The sequence below is a fragment of the Diorhabda carinulata genome, chromosome 11, assembly GCF_026250575.1.
Source record: "Diorhabda carinulata isolate Delta chromosome 11, icDioCari1.1, whole genome shotgun sequence".
Lineage (NCBI taxonomy): Eukaryota > Metazoa > Arthropoda > Insecta > Coleoptera > Chrysomelidae > Diorhabda > Diorhabda carinulata.
Genome location: NC_079470.1, coordinates 14,129,240 through 14,151,302, shown reverse-complemented (window position 1 = coordinate 14,151,302; position 22,063 = coordinate 14,129,240). Strand labels below are relative to the sequence as shown.

At 31.5% G+C, this 22,063-nt stretch overlaps 2 protein-coding genes across 5 annotated transcripts in view; one reads left to right on the top strand and one right to left on the bottom strand.

The window, feature by feature from the left end:
* Positions 1 to 20,285, bottom strand: part of LOC130899268 (synaptotagmin-15-like) — a 77,749-nt gene extending 57,464 nt beyond the window's left edge. For both annotated transcript variants that reach the window (XM_057809071.1, XM_057809072.1), the window contains exon 1: positions 20,149 to 20,285. The gene's annotated coding sequence lies outside the window, so the exon portion shown is untranslated. The remainder of the gene's footprint in view (positions 1 to 20,148) is intronic.
* Positions 4,129 to 14,432, top strand: LOC130899261 (uncharacterized). 3 transcript variants are annotated; one of them, XM_057809050.1, is made up of 2 exons: positions 4,129 to 4,338; positions 9,202 to 14,432. In XM_057809050.1, exon 2 carries the CDS (start codon positions 9,376 to 9,378, stop codon positions 14,371 to 14,373), a length of 4,998 nt encoding a protein of 1,665 aa, XP_057665033.1. In that variant the 5' UTR covers positions 4,129 to 4,338; positions 9,202 to 9,375; the 3' UTR covers positions 14,374 to 14,432. The 3 variants fall into 3 exon arrangements, with proteins under 3 accessions (XP_057665033.1, XP_057665035.1, XP_057665034.1); XM_057809052.1 differs by lacking the exon at positions 4,129 to 4,338 and adding an exon at positions 4,393 to 4,752; XM_057809051.1 differs by lacking the exon at positions 4,129 to 4,338 and adding an exon at positions 7,350 to 7,467.
* Positions 20,286 to 22,063: the final 1,778 nt, after the last annotated feature.

Here is a 22,063-nt window from a genome sequence, read left to right as displayed (position 1 = left end):
GGACACATAAATTTGATTACGTAAACCCTTTTCCAACGTCAAATCCAACTTGCGTAAAAGTTTGTTGACGACTTAATGTGCGTGTTCACTACACTAAAAAATCTTGAAAATTCTCCACGAATATCTCCAACTTGATTTTCTCTGTCCGCGGCAGACGTTTTCATCAATTCCATATATCGCTCGATAAAATAAAAACATTTAAATATTTGCTTGACGCCGATGTTTCGTAACTAACTTTTAAACAAAAAAAAATCGTAATAATACGAAATAAATTAGTTTTAAAAACGATTCGAAATTAGTAGTGGAGAAAATATATTCAATTAAAATCAATGAAGTAATTAATCGCCATACCGGTACTGTACGAAAAATACTAGACTAGATAAATAAAACAGAAAAAATTGAGGACTAATATTTAAGTATCTAATCAATCGATTTAGATCGGGGCTTGTTTCAAGAGTCTGGAAAGTAGTTAGAAGTTTAAGACAATGGAAAAACGCAAACGATGCTGAATCTTCAACTGAATATCTCCAAGGTTATCGATAGATAAAAATCGAAGTGATTAAATAAAAAATTATTATGAACGAATATAGTTTTCAATCTGTTACAAATTAAACACGAATTAAATTAATACTACCCTCGTTTTTACCCTAATTAAATCACTGGAAACGAATATTTACCACGAAATATCGTTAATTTCATAACCAGGATCAGAAACAGTAATTTTTCTATTCAGAATTCACACACAGAATTCATTAATAATAATCTGAACTAATCCAATATTTCCCTACAACTTTTCTATACTAAAAATATGGAATATACATAAACGAATTCTGCGAGCTCTTTCCATGACCTTCGATATAATATAAAATGGCGTTATTCAACTGAAAAAGTTCTCCGTATTTGATCTCGAGTAAATACTTTCTAGTTAGTTCTAGGATACTAATTTTTTGTTTCTAAATGAGACTAAAATCAAAGTTTTATCATATATACGAGGATACGTTGCAACTTTTTGTACTAAATAACACCACCATTAACATAAAATCCTCGAGGTTTATCATAGATATTTTTTTTTTGAAACGAAAGTCAAGTTCAAAACCTACTAGCAACACGCCACGCCACGCCACGTATCGAATATGCGTGTAAATGTTTTCGATTCAACTGTCTGCGTACACACTACACGCCACACCGCGCCACGCTAAAACGTGTGATTAATTTTATCTTGTTTTTGTATTAATACACGAAACTCATCATGTATTTCAAGATTTTTCTTAATTTTATTGACCTAAAATCTTCTATTTTACGTGCTGTACAAAATCACAGTCGCAGCAGCAATTTAATCTGAAAAAATCTAGTAGTCTCGAAGCTACTGAGAATTTTTCTGTTTAAATTTAGAGAATAAAATAAGCGTGACGTGGCGTGGCGTGGCGTTTTGCACATTCACGATTAGTTCAAGGCTCAATACTGTACAATGCAAAATAATGCACAATCATTAGACAATTGTATTTGAAAGTATATTTACTGGAAAGTGCTAAAATATTGATATAAAATATAAATGTTTACATATTTAGGATTAGAATCCATGGATATTTAGTGAATTGAAAAGAGAATGTTGGACTTTACTAGACATTGATTTGGGTAAGTTGATACACAACAAAGTTGAATCAAGATATTTGTATCGAAAATGATTGGATTTATTTGTCTATGAATGTCGTTTGTCACTTAATTAACTCAAGAAACAACGCGGAATCATCACTAAACATGATATTGTTGAATTTCTAATTGTATCCATTACCAGAAACAAATCATGGCACATTTGGCGACCTCGAACTTCATGATATATTTGCAATTAGAAATTAGTTAAAGTCTAGTTGTTTTTAAATTTCGCGCTTATTTATTAAGCCACTTTTTATTCAGATATATTCCAATGGAACGTAACGCCGTACAGTTTCCGCTATACAAATAATTTTATGGGATAAAATCCGTGATAGATTTTAAGCCTATAAAGTAAAAGTAAGTTTCTCCAGTTTAATGTTACCACAAAATGATTTTATAAATAAATTGAGAACAATGTTAATTTGCACTTTTATTCATAATATTAGATAAGCGCGAATATCTTTTTTTTCAATTCGAAAACAACCATCGACTTTTTTGTATAATTTTCTAATGAATTACTATACTTGACGTGCAACTGATTTATATAATCGATATCGATAATCGATTCGATTGATACATATTCCTTTTTTAACGAATGAACTTTATTCCACGTCATTTTTAATCCACCATAAATCAGAAGTGAATTCGATAGTCAGATCCTAACCAAACCGTCGTCTTCAAGCAGTAATTTAAAAAATTTAGTTTGTTAGTTTGATGGAAATACTCGTGAAATTTTTAGGTTAAGAAAATGTCAAATATAAAAAAGAAGAACTGCATTATTCATTAAACTAGAAGAACTCAAAAAGGCCTCTTTTCAATTCTACTACTTTTGATCAAAATTGTTTAAGAATTTCAGCTTTTATTGTTTATTCTAATAACACAGAAACTCTGTTGTTGTTTAAATCGTTCTGATACGAGAGCCGTTTTTTTTTCAACCTCCGATCGCTCCGTGCAGACGCTACTCGGGCAGAAGAAACCACTCCGCCATTATTGACATTCAGACGTCAGTCGGCGTTGTGCTAAAGCCACGTAAACATGTCCGCGATTATTGATACTCCCGCCAATTGTCAATTGCGAAGTGTGATACGTTTTCTACACGATGAAGGCCGTAGTTCTGCAGAAATCCATCGGAAAATTAGTCGTGTCTATGGGGAAAAGTTCGACAATTACATTGGAACGGAGATTCTAAAGTTGAAACATACCAAATAGGCAAATATTTGGTTAGATTAGGTTTGGTACAATTGACTTCTGGAATTCAGAACCAATAAAGAAAGTGTATTAAGGTCTTATTAGAGATAGAAAGCGTCTCTCACAATACTCCAAACGAGGCTGTCAAAAAAGCATTAAACACAATTGCAAGAGAAGTAGATGGAGCAACCTCCAGATCGAAAGCTTTGGAATAACACTTTTTCTATAGACGAAATCTTATAAGGATTGATATCAGTCATCTACTCAAGAGTAGGAAATCATCCTGTGACATGGTTCAAAGAAGACTCAACTTCACGAGGGGTTGGTGTCGATTGGATACAAGGGTTTGACAAAAAACTTGACGGTTGACGGTTGACAATTGGCAGTTGACAGTTGACAGTTGACAGTTGACAGTTGACAGTTGACAGTTGACAGTTGACAGTTGACAGTTGACAGTTGACAGTTGACAGTTGACAGTTGGCAGTTGACAGTTGACAGTTGACAGTTGACAGAACAATTCGTAATTTTTGAAGTTAATTTTTATAATTGTTGATATTTTTTTGTTTATTTCTATCCAAACTTGAAAGTTTAACTGAATTTTAATATTTTCGTTTTTACCTAATTATTCTAAGACTTATTTATTATGAAATGTTTGTTGTTTGATATGAAGGTACAAAATAAAATGAAACTTCGACCTTGTTAGATAAACTTTCACAAACTGTTGTAATGTAAGATGGAATTAAACATTTTACAATTGAACATAAAAAATGTCTGTATCCCAAAAAAAAACTAAAATGAATCAATATTTTGAACATTTTAAGAATGATATCAGATCGCAGAATCACCAGAAAGGGTCGAAATATTGTAGGCGAAGTAATAAACGTCTTTGGCTGGTTTATACTAGCCTGCTGAAGTCCCATTTTGACCCAATATGAACATCCTGGAGGTTTTTGAGATCGCTAAACGCTAATATCACAACAAAAAGAGTGTACGATGATTCATTATTTTGTACGAGTAGTTAGTTTGTTTGTAGAATTTTTCTTGTTAAACCACAAAGATTTATAAAAAGATTTTTCTTTCGAATTTAAAACAAATTATAATATATTATGTTGTAAAAAAAAACTCAAATTTCATACATTTCTAAGTGTGTTTTACTTTTACTATTCAATTCTTAACACTTAACTCGTAGACCCCCACAAGTACCATAACATCAAACGAACGTACCTACTTATAAACTAAACAAACGCAAAGAAATTTACCATTTGTTAGATGCAATCTCTACGGCGAAATACCAAGAAGAAAATAGAATTGAAATAGCAACGACCTAAGAAAAAGTGAGACGAATTATTCAACTACACTTTTTGGATCTTATCTGTGTGAAAGTGATAGTTCTTATTAACGGTTAATCTTCGTTAAGTCGATGGTGCCGTTGGACAAATCAGTTCATTGTTGACTATCGAAGCAACTGGAAGTGGGCCAGTCGATCGTGAAAGTGAAGTGAGTTTTTTTTTTGTATAGTGTACAAACACAGCGGATGTAAACAGCAATTTTATTTATACGAAGTTTGTATTTGGGTTAACGTGATAAATATTTTCGACTAATTGATTTTGATATTGAATTAACGGAATAATTGGAAACTGCAATGCAGATTTGATTAGATATTTCTAACCGAATCGAGTATACTAAAACGGTAACATATTTTTCATTTAAATTGAGCGAAAATCGATTTCCAAATACGTGCCGTAGACATTTTAGGAGAGATTTAAAAAAGTTCATTTAATATATTAGTTAATGAGAAAATTGACAAAATTTTTGTAGAAAGTAGATTTTGAACAAAAACAATTTATCAAACTAAAATATACTGGCAAACAGGATTATCAACAAAGTGATTTTGATGCTATTATAATGAAGGTGAGATTTAGAATCAATATATTATTTTTAATCAAATTCAACGTGGCAATTTATTTCTAATTATATCAGATCAACAGAAAATTGATTTACACCTTTTTCATCCAATACTTGATTAATGTTGTATTGTTTCTTTGTATTCGATCTCCCCACACAAAAAGAAAGGAAACTAATCGTTTTCCTTTTTAGTATAAGTTCCTATTATTTCTATATACACTATACATTAAAATTCTGGGATAGATTGTTTCTATAGCTCTTCTAATATCAATTGCAAATTATAAAAACCCTTGCCGATACTTTTGTTTGATCTACCATAGGCGTAGATACCACACGTCATTTTTTAAACTAGGTATTCAGTTTTTTGTGTTTAAAACCACTGGCATCTTATATAAACTATAAATTTAAATATAAAATCTTAAGTAGCTTTGTAAAATGAATTCAGTTTTTCTTTAAATGTTTTTCGTTTCATAACTACTCATTTATTCACTCTAGTTAATTCAGCATTGTAAACTGTTTAGTTTCAGTTTACCTTCAGTCTATGAAGATGATAACTTGGTTATCGAAACATATAGTTGTGAGTATTGATGATGAAAACTTTGTATTCAGTCTGGTATTTTTCAAACAACTACTACCACTTCAAAATCAAACCAGGTACATTCGAGAAAAGAAAAAACTGCGTTTTTTATGTTTTGATTAATTATTTCTACTAGTCTCCTCAACTAATCTTGAAAGTATATTTAACTTTCACGTTGACTCTTTTGAATGTAATCGATGAATAGCATATGCAGACTTTGTAACCATTTTCTTGAAGTTGTTTAATAATAAAAATTTGATCTATTTTGACTTCTTGGTACTTTCCAGCATTTCCTTTAATATACAGATTAGTTTCCGAGACTTAAGACATTGTATGTATTACTCATAGAAACCAATTCCATCAGGAAACTTATGAATATTGAAATTAATATTTAACTCAGTTATTGAACAGTACAAGTTACCAATAAATAAATTACCAAGTATATTATTAACTATTCGATTAGAGAAAGTTATTAGATTAGAATTTATTCGTTCTACAAAGTTATGCTGAAAATGTCGAGGTTATCTAACAGGTAATTTATTCAAACAAGTTTTCTAATCAATATAAATCGGTTTTTACTGTACCATTAGTTTATATGATAATATAAACAATTTAAATGAAATTAAATTAAGTATTAAAAAGTTTTTTGTAAAATTATTATTAAAAATTAATTACGAGGGTTGGTACTCAATTTTTGAGTCGTAAAATTTGATATTTTTTATAATAAATATATTTTTATACGATTACTATTTAATTGTTGTTTACAAATTGAACAAACAGCAAATTTCGTTTCTGTTTCCTTTTGGTTTTTTCATCACCCCCTGTAGTTCGCCGGATACACGTTTTTGATACTCAATGATTTGCTATTTTTCCGCGCAGATTAAAAAAATTACGAGTTCAACGTTTTAATACACCCGAAGAAGTAGTTGATAAGTTCAAATCGCATATTTTGAAGGTACCTCAATCGGAATTGAGAAGCTTAAATTTATGCGAAAGTATATTTTGGAAAACAATCTCAAAACTCTAATAGGACTTTTACAAGCTCGCTATTTCATCTTATAAATATTATTTCTAATGGTTTTATCTTGATAGTCTATTATTTTTTTATGCTGTAATGCTTATCTACGAGATACATTAAAAATTGGGTCTTCAAATTTTTGTTTTTTCCACATTTTAAATTTCATGCCCTAAATACAGTTTCTCATTAACTCAGTCGTTATAACAAGTAAACAAACTAACAATAAGAGTAATTGCGAAGTAATCGTGATGATATATATAGGGTAGGTCATTATATATACAAGAAACTGAAAATTGTTATATGAGAAAACAAATAATTGATATGGTGAGTTGAAAGTATTAACAATAAAGAATATAGTATTAATATACAGGAAATAATGTAGGCATATCCTTTATTTTCAAGTAATCACGGGATTTTTTTTAATTTTCAACAATTTTTTAACATTCAATTCAATCAAAATTGACGAGACGTAGTTTTTTAGAAATGGATCTAACATCGTTTTTTCGATAACAAGAATTAAATCAAAATGTGTCTTTTTAATCGTTATTTTATATATATATATATATAAAGAGGTAAGGAGGACCATTTCATATGGGGGCTTACCTTAAAAACTGTCTGCTTGTAGACGGTAAATTATAATTCAAAATTTTACCAGAATGGCGTCCCTGTCAGACGACATATCATATGATCGTTCAGTTTAGTCTTCCGTCCGTCTTATTTAAACGACTGGTTAATTAAATATTTGTATACAAAATTTACGTAGTACAAAATAATTTTGTAAATATAACAACTGTGAGATGACGCTGAATGTTAATTAAATATTGTGAATTTCTAGAAAGAAAGTGTCAATTATCACTCATGCGAAAGTATTGCCTCCCTAACGTTAAGAATTTGATGGACACTTTCTGTAGTACAGAGATGGTTCTCCATATATATAAAATTTTATACGAGATTTTATTCTCAGGCACATAACCTCAAAGTCATATTTCATCTTCATAACTATTTCAGCAATAAAATCGGAATTTGTACAAAGACAATCTTTCAATTTCATACAAATTGAAACGTTTTGTTTTTTTGAGTTCGCAACAAGTTTGTTCACCATACCAAGTGTTAAAAATCATTGCAGGTATGAAATTTTTGATAATAAATTTGTATAAATCATTTTGTGAAAATATTTTCTAGCAATCGCTAATTGGCAACAAGTATTTGATATTTATTTTTGGTTTTTATTGTGAAATTTCGTTCGTATTGTCTTGAGATCTTTTTGGTGTGGTTTCTTAATGTTGGAGTTATCATAATTTCATTATTTTCGTATATACAGTATAATATGAAACTAAGTATCACGTTATAATTAATATTAACATAATTAGAAATCGACCGCGTTTGTTAAACGGTTTTAAACAACAATGGGACACGTTCTTCATAAGAACTAAGAAAAAACCACAAATTTTCATTTGTAAATATCAGTCATGGTCTAAAATTAACACCAAACATTGAGTAATTGTTGGGTACTATGTCAAGCGTATTCCTCAACACTACAAATCATTGAACAACCTTGACAGATAGAGAGAAATCCTTTATTATAAAAAAATTGTTACAATTCGTAGATAAAACTATAAAATAACTAAATAAAGATACAAATTAAATAAAATTCTACTAGTAATCTTATTTTTTGATTGATTAGTGGTCGAAATTTCTTTTTTTTTTTTGTTTTGTTGGCTTTTATATCGAATAACCTCGTATATACATCAACGTAGCATCAGACAAACAAATTAAATAATCCAGTATTTACCCTTTTCCCAACTTTTGTCTGGAAATAGTAAAGAAAAAATAAAACTTTGATTCAGTCTTTCTCATCCCAATCGTAATCTTCTGAAAATGGATTTTATATTCCCAATCCCGACGATTATTCACCCTTGGACCTTCTCGTTAGGTTCATGTACATTTATGTTATATGAAAAGTAGTTTTGATATTTAGAAAAAGTTTCCCAATGATATACAGGGTTCGTAATCTTTCTAGTTAATTTTGGTTGTTACCGAAAAGCGATTTAGATACTTTTTTGAACTCAAGAAATATTTTAAACTTCAAAAACTAATCCCAATAGCGAGAAAATATAATTTTGTCAACAATTTTGCGATGGCTTGAATAGAATCCCTCGTTCTTTTAGTAGATACTTTCATTTTATTTATTGGACTTTCAAATTATTCTAAGAACAAGAAATTATTGTTTTGAGTCTGTCGAAATGTCATGAATGTCATGAAATTTGACATATAGTTTTTGGAAAGTTGGTACTTCGTAAACGTCATATGGATTCGACAATCGTAGCGCCATCTGTGTATCAGTCACATGATTTATATGTAAGTTTTGTACCTAGATTTTCCCTCGTGCTCTGTATTTGTTTGTTTCTGTATTGTGTCGTATTTTTTCGCCTCTAAAGTGAGTGTATATATTAAATTTTCGATTTTACTTCTTTCCGTATTTATTTCTCTACTAGGAAGGCATATTTGTTCCAAAAAGGACTAATTTTGATTTTCTATTTCTATTCTAACTTTTTGGAAAAGAAATGGGAAGAAAAAATAGAGTTATATTTTTGATACAATATACGTGTTGAATCAAAAAGTTTACCAGAGTTTTTTGCGCGAATTTAAATTCTAAAATCAACAATTTTCTGTTTTAATATAGTAAGTTTCGAAGTAATTCCTTGTCTCTCGACAATTTCTGAGTTGGTTAATCTAATCAAGTGGAAAATGAACGATGAAACGTTATTTGAAATGGCGTATAAAAACATTTACCGTATAAACCCAAATGCAAACTAAACAATTAGAATTCATTTAATTTATTTATCATTTTCTGTTTCAGTATATTCAGAAAGAGTCCGATTCAAGTTATAATAACGAAAATGTCGTTAAAATAAACCCGTTAGAAGAAGAAGAAGAAGAAGAAAAAAATGGCAGCCATTTCGAAATATTTATCGGCGATTTATTTTTATTTGCACATTCAAACGTTGTTATACGTTAAAAAAATATTTTAAAAATGGATAATTTAATAATACTACTTTGTAGTTTATTTGCTACCGGTACTACTATAAGAGTACCAACTTGGAATACAGTTTATTATAAAGATAATAGATCAAACCAACCACGATCTTTTCACGAATTAGATATCCTGTTGACACCGACTAATAACAGATGGTCTCCAATTACATCAACACCAATAATTAATACTTCGAATTATAAAAAACCGCCACCGAAACAAATTTACCGTAAAAAGAATATTTACGATAAACCAATTCATTATACTAGTACAAAAATAGATAATTTTGCGCAAGCGCAACCACAGATTAATAATTACTTCAATCCTTTCGATAACGTCGCACCAATAAAACAAAATTTCCAACCGCAGGTTTATACATTCGATAATAATCGATTTTTCCAATTTCCCACAACTACTACTAAACCTCAATTCGATCAAATCCCTCGGAAACCACCAAACGCATATAATTTTAATGATTTTAAACCATTGGAAGAATTAAAACAAGTTGATGATGTCAACATTAACAATAAACCGCAATACGTCAGTCATCTTGACAAAAATTATCGAGACGATAAAACCCACGAACCGAATCGATACGATACTCATTATAAAAACGAAGACGTTACCGAAATCGAAAGAGAAGAAGACGAAAAAGCCCCTACGAGCTCCCACGAAATTCCAGCCGATATTCCTACCAAACCTATTTACCCGGGACAAGGTTTATGGGCTAAACCGGGTATTAAACATAAACCTTTCGTTAGTAAACAAAAATACGATGAATTAGAAGAAGATAAAGTAAAACCCGACGGTTTCGATACGTTCGAAAACGGACAAAAGATATTCGATAAAGAAAATAAAGAATTTACAAGAAATCTCAAACTTTTTCCAAAACAACACGAATTTAGTGAAAATAACGATGAGGTTAACGAAGATAACGATGAAAGCGATGAAGAAAACGAATTTGTTCCTACGAAATTGTACGCACAGGTTAGAGAAATCGAAAATACGGAATATTTACCGGAAGACGAAGATGATGGAAGATTGCGAGAAGCGATTAAAGAAGCCAAAACGCATACCGTTTATACGGAGGAAGGTTACGAAGATAGCGCTTACGATCACGCCGGACACGAAAAAGAAGCGGCGAACGACGAAGGTTTCGAAGATATCGAAAGGGAAAAAATCGAAAAAAACGAAAATAGACCCGCTAATCACAAATACAATCTTCATTCGCCGCGAATTACCACCGCGAAATTTTCTATCGGAAACGGCGTTTTAAGCGATGAAGAAATAGAAAGATTAAAAGAAGAAAAACTTAATATAGAAGATACGGATACGGCCGGAAGTCAATTCGAAGAAATCACGACGCGAGAACCAATAAAAGAAAACAAAAATTTCATCAGTACCAAAGAAACGAAAACTACGATGACTAAAGAGAAAGATAACGGAAATACAGAAACGGAATTTTCCGGTAGAATAGATACTGTATTAAAACCGAATAACGGTACTCACAAATACGAAAAGGTTTATCCAAAAGTTTACAAAACGATCCAAAGATCTAAAACAATACCCGTAACGGAAAATATTCCGAAAACAGTTAATTTTAGCGGTATATTCATCGAAGAAATTATATCGAGTACACCAACTCCACCGACCGAAGATTTACCAGAAGAAATACCAATAACAACTCTTCCTACTACAGCTATACCAAAACCAAATCAAAACAATGATTTAGAAGTATTCGATGGTTTTTTGCATTCGAAACAAAGAGTAAAAAGATACGCGAACGATTTCTCAAATCTCGGATTAAATTCCGAATTCGTTCCTTCGGTTAACCACGAATTAGGTGAAGTAAAAAAAGACGACACAAATAATATAAAATTTCCTTATTACGATAAATATAAAGAGAAAGGTTTAAACGAAAATTCGCCTCTTAGATACGCGGAAAATTTACAAAACATTCCAAAAAAAACTGGTGAAAATATGATTTTCTACGAACAAGCCGAACGTAAAGTAAAATGTCCAGAAGTACGAGAAACCGTCGACGCTATTCCAGAAAGAGTATTAAAAGCCGAAAACAACGATGATGAAGATGAAGAAGATGACGAAAAAAATATACCAAAACCAAAAAAACCGGCCGAACAACCGAAAACACCTCGATTAACAGGTTTGGGAGATCAAATTGATTGTTTGAAAATAAGATACTTCGGAGAAAATCCTCTGGATAGTCCTATTTTCAAAGAAGATAGTATACAACCGCCGGTGCCTATTTTTGATATTTTAAAACGTGGCAACGACGAAAATGGAAATAAACAACGAAATATTGATAAAGTTTCAATAAAAAACGATATAAACGATGATAATATCGAACCGAACAAATTATTAACGACACCTAAATATACACCAACTTTAAAACCCAAACATACACATCGTCAAACAGAATTACAAGATTTTCTTCCCGAAGAAACTAATATAGAAAAGGGGACAATCATATATGAAAAATCGGACGAATTTGTATCAGTAATACCGAATTCTACGATAAGAGACGTTAATAAAGGACGAGAAAAACCATTTTTAATTTTTGACGTGAACAAATTCATCCCGAATCGATCGAACGATGAAAAACAAATTTCCCGACAATCTAAATCTGTAACCGATGAGAACGAAGATCAAAAAGAAATCCTTCCGCAAGCCGAGGAATTGAGAAGAAGAAAAATCAAAAGAAAACGACCGCCTTTTCAAATATTCGACATAAACAAATTCCTACCTACGACGCCTTTCCCAATATTCAACGAAAAAATTCCAACAAATACAGAATTGAAAAGTGAAGTTTCTTACAAAGACGAAATCAAACCAAACGAACAATTGTACGTTTTAACAGACATTTTGAATAATATCAAAAATTCTTCTCAACAACAATCAGTAGATGATGCTGCGATTCAATCGTCCGAATCTGTATATTTCAATTTGAATCCCAAACCTAGCCTCTATTATCCTGATACTTATCTGCAAGCGTACGAAAATGACAATTATCGTCCTCAAATTGGTACCACTACGATAAGACCTGCGACGTTTAAAAGAAAAACGAAAAAACAACCAGTTAGACCAACAGTAGATCCGGCTGTGGTAAAAGAAAGAGAAGAAAAACTTAAATTGTATTTATCTCTTTTAGAAGCTAAGAAAAGACAAAAAAACTCCACTACTCCAGATTACGGTATAACAATACCGGTTACAGAAAATATTAACGATTATATCGATAAAACTACTGAAGTAATGGGTTTGATGCCGCCTAGTACACGACGTTATAAAACAATTTCGCACCCTAAAAGAGATAATTCCCTTCAAATATCGAATTCTATTATAAAAAAAATGAATAAATACTACGTTATAGGATTGAAACCGCCTCCGAAACAAAAAGTTACTTCGTATTCCGATTTTATCAAAAATAAACGTATGTCGGTTAGAATTAAAAGGAGTACGTCTACGTACGCATCGTTATCTAGGAATAAAGAAGAAGAAAAAAAATCAGAAGTCGTCGATAACGAAGAAGATGAAAAACCGCATCGATCGAAAAGTTATTATTACGACGAAAAAACTGGTAAAATCGTATATATCACTACGGAGAAACCTGAATCTCAAGAAGAAGAAGAATATGAAGAAATTACAGAACAACCTTCATCTACTTTAAAACCGTTACAAGATCCTGTTTTCGTTACGGCTACACCTCCACCTGAAGGTAAAAGTTACGTAGATTTCGTAAATAAACTCCATGACGAATCCGGTTATAAAAATATTCCAGATCCAACTACTACTGAAAAAGGTGAAGAAATTAACACAATTTCCACTACTACTAATATTATAGCGAAAACTGTATCTACTACTCCACCTCCGTTTTTAAATATTTTGAATAAAATTAGACAAAACAGCGATTACAAAGTAATAGAAGATATTAAAACTACTACTACCACTACTACGGAAAATTACGAAGAAATTGTTAATGAAGAAGAAAATATAAAAAATTCTCCAGGCGGTTCTATAAATGAGCATTACGAACAATTAGGTATATTCGACGTATCAGATTTTATTCCAAAATTGAAAAATTATCTACCAAAAACTTCTTACGACACGAGTAAATACAAAACTATTTCTAGACCGACATCTAAACCAATAAAGGAAGATGAAACAGATTCCACCACTCAAAAAGAATTTTTAATCATTACCGAAGAAACTGACAACGTTAAAGAACCAAGTATAATAAAAGAAAATGAAGGAATAACTATACAAAGGAGACGGATGAAGACAACTACTACTACTACTACACCTATTCCATCTTCTACGGAACCAGTAGCGAATAAATTAAGAAGAAGACGTCCGATTATTCATCTTCACTCGGATGAAGATGAAAAAAATGTAACGAAAATAGTTAAAAGAAGATCCGATAATACCGGAACTAATGAAACTAAAAATGTCGTCGAGAATTACCGCAGGAATAAAAAAGGAAATAACAGAAATACGGAAAAATCTTCTAATAACGCAACCGTCGAAATTATCGCAGATTATGATACAGATAAAAAACACGGTGGTAACTATAGAAGTATAGAAGAAGCTCCGAGTGAAAATAAAGTTACCGATAATGAAAAAATCGCAAATAGATCAGATAAATTGATTTTACCGAAAGAAAATGAAGAAACGACGACAATGAAGATGAATTTGCCGAAGGAATTTACTAAAATTGAAGATGATTTAATACCAAATAGCAGGAAACAGTCATCGAGAGGTAACAAGCATAAACACGTTAATGAAACTACTCCGTCTCGTTTAACTGACATCGTTCCTAAACCCGAATCTTTTTACAAAGATCCAAATTTATCTAAATCGGTGAATACGTTGGAAATTGAGGGAAATGAAGAACCCGAAAAAATGCTTAAATTCGCTTCTAAAAACAAACCAAATATCGTAAAAGATCCTAGCAAAAGATTGTATTATTACGCCCCTATTTAAATAGATTTTCGTAAATATTTATATTTTATATATTTGTTTAATAAATAAATTCAAGAATCTCTTTTGGTTTTGCTCGTATTTCTATATTCCTAATGCGTCTTTTTGTTTACCACCGTTTCGACGAGAAGCTTAAAACGTTTTACGACAACAGTCGTTCATACATTGTTACCAGTAAATTTAACTGATTCAACATGTATACAACAAACAAAAACGTTTGTATTGAATATTAAATTTTGATATTAAACCGCATTTACTAATGAAAGCACAAAAAATCACGATTAGTCATAAAATAACTGTACGGGCAACAATTTCCGGTAGAGGAATCAAATTTTTCTTTGAAAATACGCCAGATGATGATACCTATTCATAGTTCAGATTTACCACCGACAAGAAAATGTAGAAACAACTACTAATAACAGGGCCGGATTAAGATTTATAAGGCCCGGGGTTAAAATAATGACGGGGCCCCCTTAAGGAATTCGGAAACCCGGAAAAATTCACAAAATAATATCAATACGGTAGATTTGTGGTATCAACACATCAAAAAATACAAAATGATGGGGCCCGGGGCTATAGCCCCTCCAAGCCCCTAGCTTAATCCGGCCCTAACTATTAAGATAAATCTTCCGAAAGGCTTTACAAAGTCTTCAGCGGGAATCTGAGAAGCATTCCTGCGGAAAATTTTCACTAATTATTGTTCTAGGTTAGAATTTTTCTACAAATACCCAAAACGAGTACTCGATATGAAGCAATTTCGATTTGTAGTAAAAAATTCAAATCACGAAACAAAATGTTTTGTCCAATTATATTTTTACCAAAAAAAATGTGTAGAATTTTAATACTTCGTATATACAGAGTCAGTTTTATGTATTGAACGCCTCAATTATATCGTAAACACCTTGTACGATTTTCATAAAGACAAAAATAAACGTGTAATGATTTATATCCTAACCGAAATCCCACAACAAGTTCCACTGTCAGTAAATTAGTAAAATCGAGATAATTTAGGCGTTCTTAACTTTTGAAACGAATAAAATAAAATATTTATAAATCATTCGAGTCAATAAACGTTTGATTGTATTTATTTTAGACCTGCGGGAATAGGAAGAAATCACTAGGTGTAAAATAAGGTCTGTACGTCGGTTGATCCATCAATTCGACTGTTCAAATTAATCTTCTGCAATTTGTTTTAGCAAACAAACGCTGGTGCACGATTTAGAACCGTTCCTTGTTGTTCTAATGAAACTAATGTTATTTAGTTTCGAATATGCATCAACTCCACCGATTTTTTTTTCCTCCATCTCCACAAAATTCATCCTGTAACTGGATAAGACGGTTCGTCGCCAAAATGTTGATCGACGCAGGGCTGTTGACTTACTCCCTGATCTAGCAGATTTAAAACATTTCTTAAAAACTTCTTTCAATGATATTACTAATTGAAAAGTTATTGTAGATCTAATTTTACTTCGTTTTCAGTAAGTGACTTTTCGGACAATCTCTTGTGAATTGAAACAATCTCAAATCCCGCTAAAAAGAGAAAATTTATATACGCAATAAAAGATTTAGAAAGACTGCGGTTGAACGAATAAATATATTCGAAGTTTTAGTGGCAAAGAAACGATTCTTTCTTAAATCTTTTGAGAGGGTCATAAATTTTAATGCGCCGCTCAATTTTAAAATATAATGCCGTTATCAATATTCTGAATTAACCATAATTTGATCCGAGTAAACAATATCTTATTAAAAAACCCATAAATATTCAAAATAACGGCTGACGAAGCTTCTGAGGAAAAAAGACACAACACCGAAAAACGTACGAGGTGTGGTTATTAAATAATATGCGTCAAAAGTGAACTAACTACAGATGTTTAACCTGAAGCCTAATCTTTCGAATGCGATGTCTATCGTGTCAAGGATTACCAACTTAAGGTTTTTTTTCCCCTAGTAGAATGCGGGATGGTATATTTTTCGTGATTTTTATACATATTTATATAATTTTCAATGTTGTTTTAGGGAATTTTGATTGGGGATTTAGGGGGATAAATTTTTGAGAGTTGGGAACACTGATCGTGTCTGAAACCGTGGCTTTCATTTGTGTACAGGATGTTTTTTGTTTTGTCGTGAAAATAGATCAACAGATTGTGGTTTAAACGTTTATAAGATGGCCGAGAAGATGTTAAAGATGATTTGTCACGTCAAATCCTGTTAAAAGATATTGAAAAAAACTTATATATTATATATAATGCTTTGTTAGTACGTAAAGACACGGTTTTCTCTGTCACCACCAATCCTAATCAAATTCCCGTTGGGGTGGTAAATACCCCTCGATCTCCCGATTATATTGAAGGAGTTTGATCGAAGTGGATGGTAGTGGGTGGTTGTGGATGGGGAAAATGTTAAAAACATATATTTCGGTTCTTTTCTATGAACTTCCGAAAAGAACGCTAAATTTCTGGAATGGCCTAGAAAGTTCTGGAATATGTTCAACTATTGTAATCGATCCAGAATGTTTTATAAAGTCGTAAAAAGTTCTGGAATCATCTGGATAGCTCTAAAATGAATGAAAACTATTGTAATCGATCCAGAATGTTTTATAAAATCGTAAAAAGTTCTGGAATCATCTGGATAGCTCTAAAATGAGTGAAAACTATTGTAATCGATCCAGAATGTTTTATAAAGTCGTAAAAAGTTCTGGAATCGTCTGAATAGCTCTAAAATGAGTGAAAACTATTGTAATCGATCCAGAATGTTTTATAAAGTCGTAAAAAGTTCTGGAATCGTCTGGTTAACTCTAAAATGAATGAAAACTATTGTAATCGATCCAGAATGTTTTATAAAGTCGTAAAAAGTTCTGGAATCATCTGAATAGCTCTAAAATGAGTGAAAACTATTGTAATCGATCCAGAATGTTTTATAAAGTCGTAAAAAGTTCTGGAATCGTCTGGATAGCTCTAAAATGAATGAAAACTATTGTAATCGATCCAGAATGTTTTATAAAGTCGTAAAAAGTTCTGGAATCATCTGGATAGCTCTAAAATGAGTGAAAACTATTGTAATCGATCCAGAATGTTTTATAAAGTCGTAACAAGTTCTGGAATCATCTGGATAGCTCTAAAATGAATGAAAACTATTGTAATCGATTCAAAAAAAAACTCGTTTTGTTTGGCACGTGCTAATACACCAGCTTTCTTTGATCTAAGGACCCAAATCGGTAACAAGATCATGCAAATTGTGTTTATAGACACTTATCAAGACTTGGAACAGTTCATTTATTTTTATATGAATTACGAGAGTCACGTATAAAAATCTATTAGTTTATCATTTCTATACAATCAAAGATTACGTTCTAAATTCCCTCAAAGATTAATGAAAACACTTTTCCCACTACACATCGAAAAGTTGTTAGTCTCTATACTCCTAAATCTTTTCGATGCACCGGAAGCGATAAAACTCTCTCGTTTGATTGATATCTCTATAATTAAATTCACAGATTGACAATCTTTTGCAAGCCACGGGCTATTTTAATATTAAACGTTTCCATTTAACTCACCGATGTTTTTTTGGGTCAAATTTGGTAATTGAAATTCAACACCATTTCCGTTGACGGGTTGATTTTGAATTTGCTATAGCAAAAAAATAGGAAGCGACAATACACTGCTTCACAATAATGTTTTCGTCAATGACTCCTTCGTGCAGATTATCAATTTTTCTCGAAAACTTGTCAAAAAAACTTCGTGGAAGATGAAAAACGTCTAAAAGTGAGGTACAGAGCATGGGGAATCGTAAACACAAACTAAAATCTAGATATCTAACCGAAAGACAAACATTCGTCGATGTCTTTAATCTTCAAGACTTTTTTAAAGGGTCTAACTAAGATCTAAGTCTGCCCCCAAGGAAAATTAATTGTATTTTCTCATTACACCTCGTATATTCTCGTTTTCTAAAATAAATTTTCACGAATGTCGATAAACAATCAAAAATACATTGCGACTGATATTTTTTTTATTCGATGCGACTTTTTGAGTTGGTGGAATATCAAATTATTTTTTGATGACGTTTCGGCGATTCCGTTTTTGGGACCCATAAATAAAACGTTATGTAAAACAATGAATAATAAATTCAAATCGAATGGGTTTTTTTTTTAATCAATACTGAGGGTCTTACTAAGAAATTCCTGCACAAAAACGTTTAAATTAAACTTCCTGAACCGATTCAACACTTAGGACGAGTCGATGAGAGTTCAAATCTCAAAAAAAGAAATGAAAACAAAAAAAAATAGCGAAAATCAACGTCCAACTTGAAGATAAGATTGTTTTCAGTAACTTTACGGACATGGTTCACAATTTGGTACAAGAAAACAGTTGGATCAAGATAATGCTTGTTGTGCTTGAGTTTTTGGCCGGAAGATCAATCATAGTGACAGATTTATTCGCCCCATTCAGTCCCTTGTGACTTCTTGGACCTAACCACCAAGGCAGAAGTTTGTCAGCAAGTCTTTTCGTTAACTGTAAAAGCTAAATCTTGTGGAGGTGAATTTTTATTTTAAAATTCCAAATCGAATCGTTTAATTCACATAATTTAAATAATATTAATTTTGTAGTAATGTTAAAACCAATCCGAACAAACAACCGGCTGTTGTCTAAACACCGACGCCTGTTAAATTTCGAACCCCATAATTGACGAGGGACTAACTAATACAAAGGGCGAATGTTTAATTAGTTAATTCGTCATTTGCAGACGGGACCTCTGCACTAAATAATGTCTAACAATCGAGTAGTTAATTCGACTATATGTATATCGAATTATCACACAAATTACGGCAAGCCCACATTTTCTACGTCTATTAAGAATGCAAAACTAGATCCAACAGACGATGGATTAAACTCTTACTGAAGAAAAAAGTTTGGTTAGGTCGTCAGGTTAATATTTAACAGATCTAACTCATAGCACCAAGCTGATTCAATTTCTTTATTGCATCCATTAGAGTTTCGACCGGAATATCAAACGCTGTGACGATGGAAATGTCACCATCCGAACTAGCATCGATTGAAGTCAAAACTTCAGAACTTGCGTCAAATATTTATAAGATATAACATTTATTTTAGCTTCTGTAAGTTGTGGTGTTCGGGAAAGACGTAGGTGATTCCGAAGTAGGTCTTCCAAATGTCTAGGTGGGATTCTGGACCTTGGAAGAACGTCTACCTTGGTAGACAAAGTCAGGTCATCTATCTTTGGACCATGCTCCGAGTTTTTGGTCAACTTTGGATCAACTTGAAAGGGGATCTAGCTTGGAATTAAATAAATTGAGATTGTATACGATGTCGATTTACAGATTCTTTATAGACAAAAGGAAACGCAACTAAAAATTCTTTATGATCTTTTCAATTTGAACTTATTCATTATATTTGAAACAAGCTATCGTTTGAAAGGATTTCCGCGTCTTTGAGTGCTTCCATCAAAGTGAATTTTCGATATATATCTTTTGAATAATAAATAAAAGTTGGGCACAAAAGATTTTTCAAAAGGAATAGAAATAACTCGCGTTGTGAAATATTGTGTTGGTGAAATAAATATTAGTGCAGTTGGGTGTGAAAGTTTTTCCACTTTCTTTTCATGGAAATTCCTCATACGTTTGGTAAATAATGAAATAGAATCAGCAGTTTTCTTTCCAAGTCTATTTTGAATTTATTTACTAATATAATAAAAAATACGAAAATTCCCATACATAAATTGGATTAAATTCTTTCCAAAAACTGAATTTCACATCAAACTTACCAGTAATTTAATGAAGTTTGTGAGAAACAACTCGGAGAGAAAAAGTTTTTTTCGACATCACGAAAATACCGAAGTTTCGCCGGCAACTCCAGGCGTAAAACTTCGCATAAACTTCCAACGGAAAACTGAACCCGAACCGCCCACATGTGTGTGAGTGAGTGTGTGTCGGTGCGAACTCCTTCGGGAATAAACGAAAATCGACGATTCCTAGTTATTTCACATTCTCATTTAGGAATTAAATCAGTTATATATGAATTGGATTTTAACACGTTCTGTTTAAATTGATAGACAAGATACTAAATTCATACCGAATTTCAATTTATATTTATGATTTTATTAAATGAAAAATTTTGAAATAGATAAACTAAAAATTAAGACTACGAAGTCTACAATGGAATGTAGTTTATTAAACAGTAACACACAGACACCAATTGAAGGTTAAATAAGGTTAGGTTAGGTTATGTCAGATTAAATGAGGTTAGTTTAGGTTAAATAATGTTAGGTTAGGTTATTTTTATCAAACAGTAACACACAGACATCAATTGAAGGTTAGTTTGGGTTAAATCACGTTATTTTTATCAAATAGTAACACACAGACACCAATTGAAGGTTAAATAAAGTTAGGTTAGGTTATTTTTATCAAACAGTAACACACAGACATCAATTGAAGGTTAGTTTGGGTTAAATAACGTTATTTTTATCAAATAGTAACACACAGACACCAATTGAAGGTTAAATAAAGTTAGGTTAGGTTATTTTTATCAAACAGTAACACACAGACATCAATTGAAGGTTAGTTTGGGTTAAATAACGTTATTTTTATCAAATAGTAACACACAGACACCAATTGAAGGTTAAATAATGTTAGGTTAGGTTATTTTTATCAAACAGTAATACACAGACATCAATTGAAGGTTAGTTTGGATTAAATAACGTTAGGTTAGGTTATGTTTATCAAACAGTAACATACAGACAACAATTGAAGGTTAGTTTGGGTTAAATAACGTTATTTTTATCAAATAGTAACACACAGACACCAATTGAAGGTTAGTTTGGGTTAAATAACGTTATTTTTATCAAACAGTAACACACAGACATCAATTGAAGGTTAGTTTGGGTTAAATAACGTTATTTTTATCAAACAGTAACATACAGACAACAATTGAAGGTTAGTTTGGGTTAAATAACGTTATTTTTATCAAATAGTAACACACAAACACCAATTGAAGGTTAAATAAAGTTAGGTTAGGTTATTTTTATCAAACAGTAACACACAGACATCAATTGAAGGTTAGTTTGGGTTAAATAACGTTATTTTTATCAAATAGTAACACACAGACACCAATTGAAGGTTAAATAATGTTAGGTTAGGTTATTTTTATCAAACAGTAACACACAGACATCAATTGAAGGTTAGTTTGGATTAAATAACGTTAGGTTAGGTTATGTTTATCAAACAGTAACATACAGACAACAATTGAAGGTTAGTTTGGGTTAAATAACGTTATTTTTATCAAATAGTAACACACAGACACCAATTGAAGGTTAAATAAAGTTAGGTTAGGTTATGTTTATCTAACAGTAATACACAGACACCAATTGAAGGTGCTGTTGATACGGGAATCAGAGCCAAACCTCAGGATATATCACCAAGGATTGATAAAAAGAAAACCAAAAAAAAATAAAAAGTCATCGAGCATTTTGTTTGTCCATGTTGTGCATTGACGGGAAATCGACTAGATTTTGACAAAGAAACAATAAAACTTGAAAATAGAAAAAGAAAAAACTTGAAAATTAGCTATAAAATAGAAAAAGATGATTGATAGTTGACTAGGTTTCCAAAATGAGGAAAATAAAGTTTAACACAAAGAACCTCTGACCACAAATTTTTATTATATGTTAAATTCTCATTGAT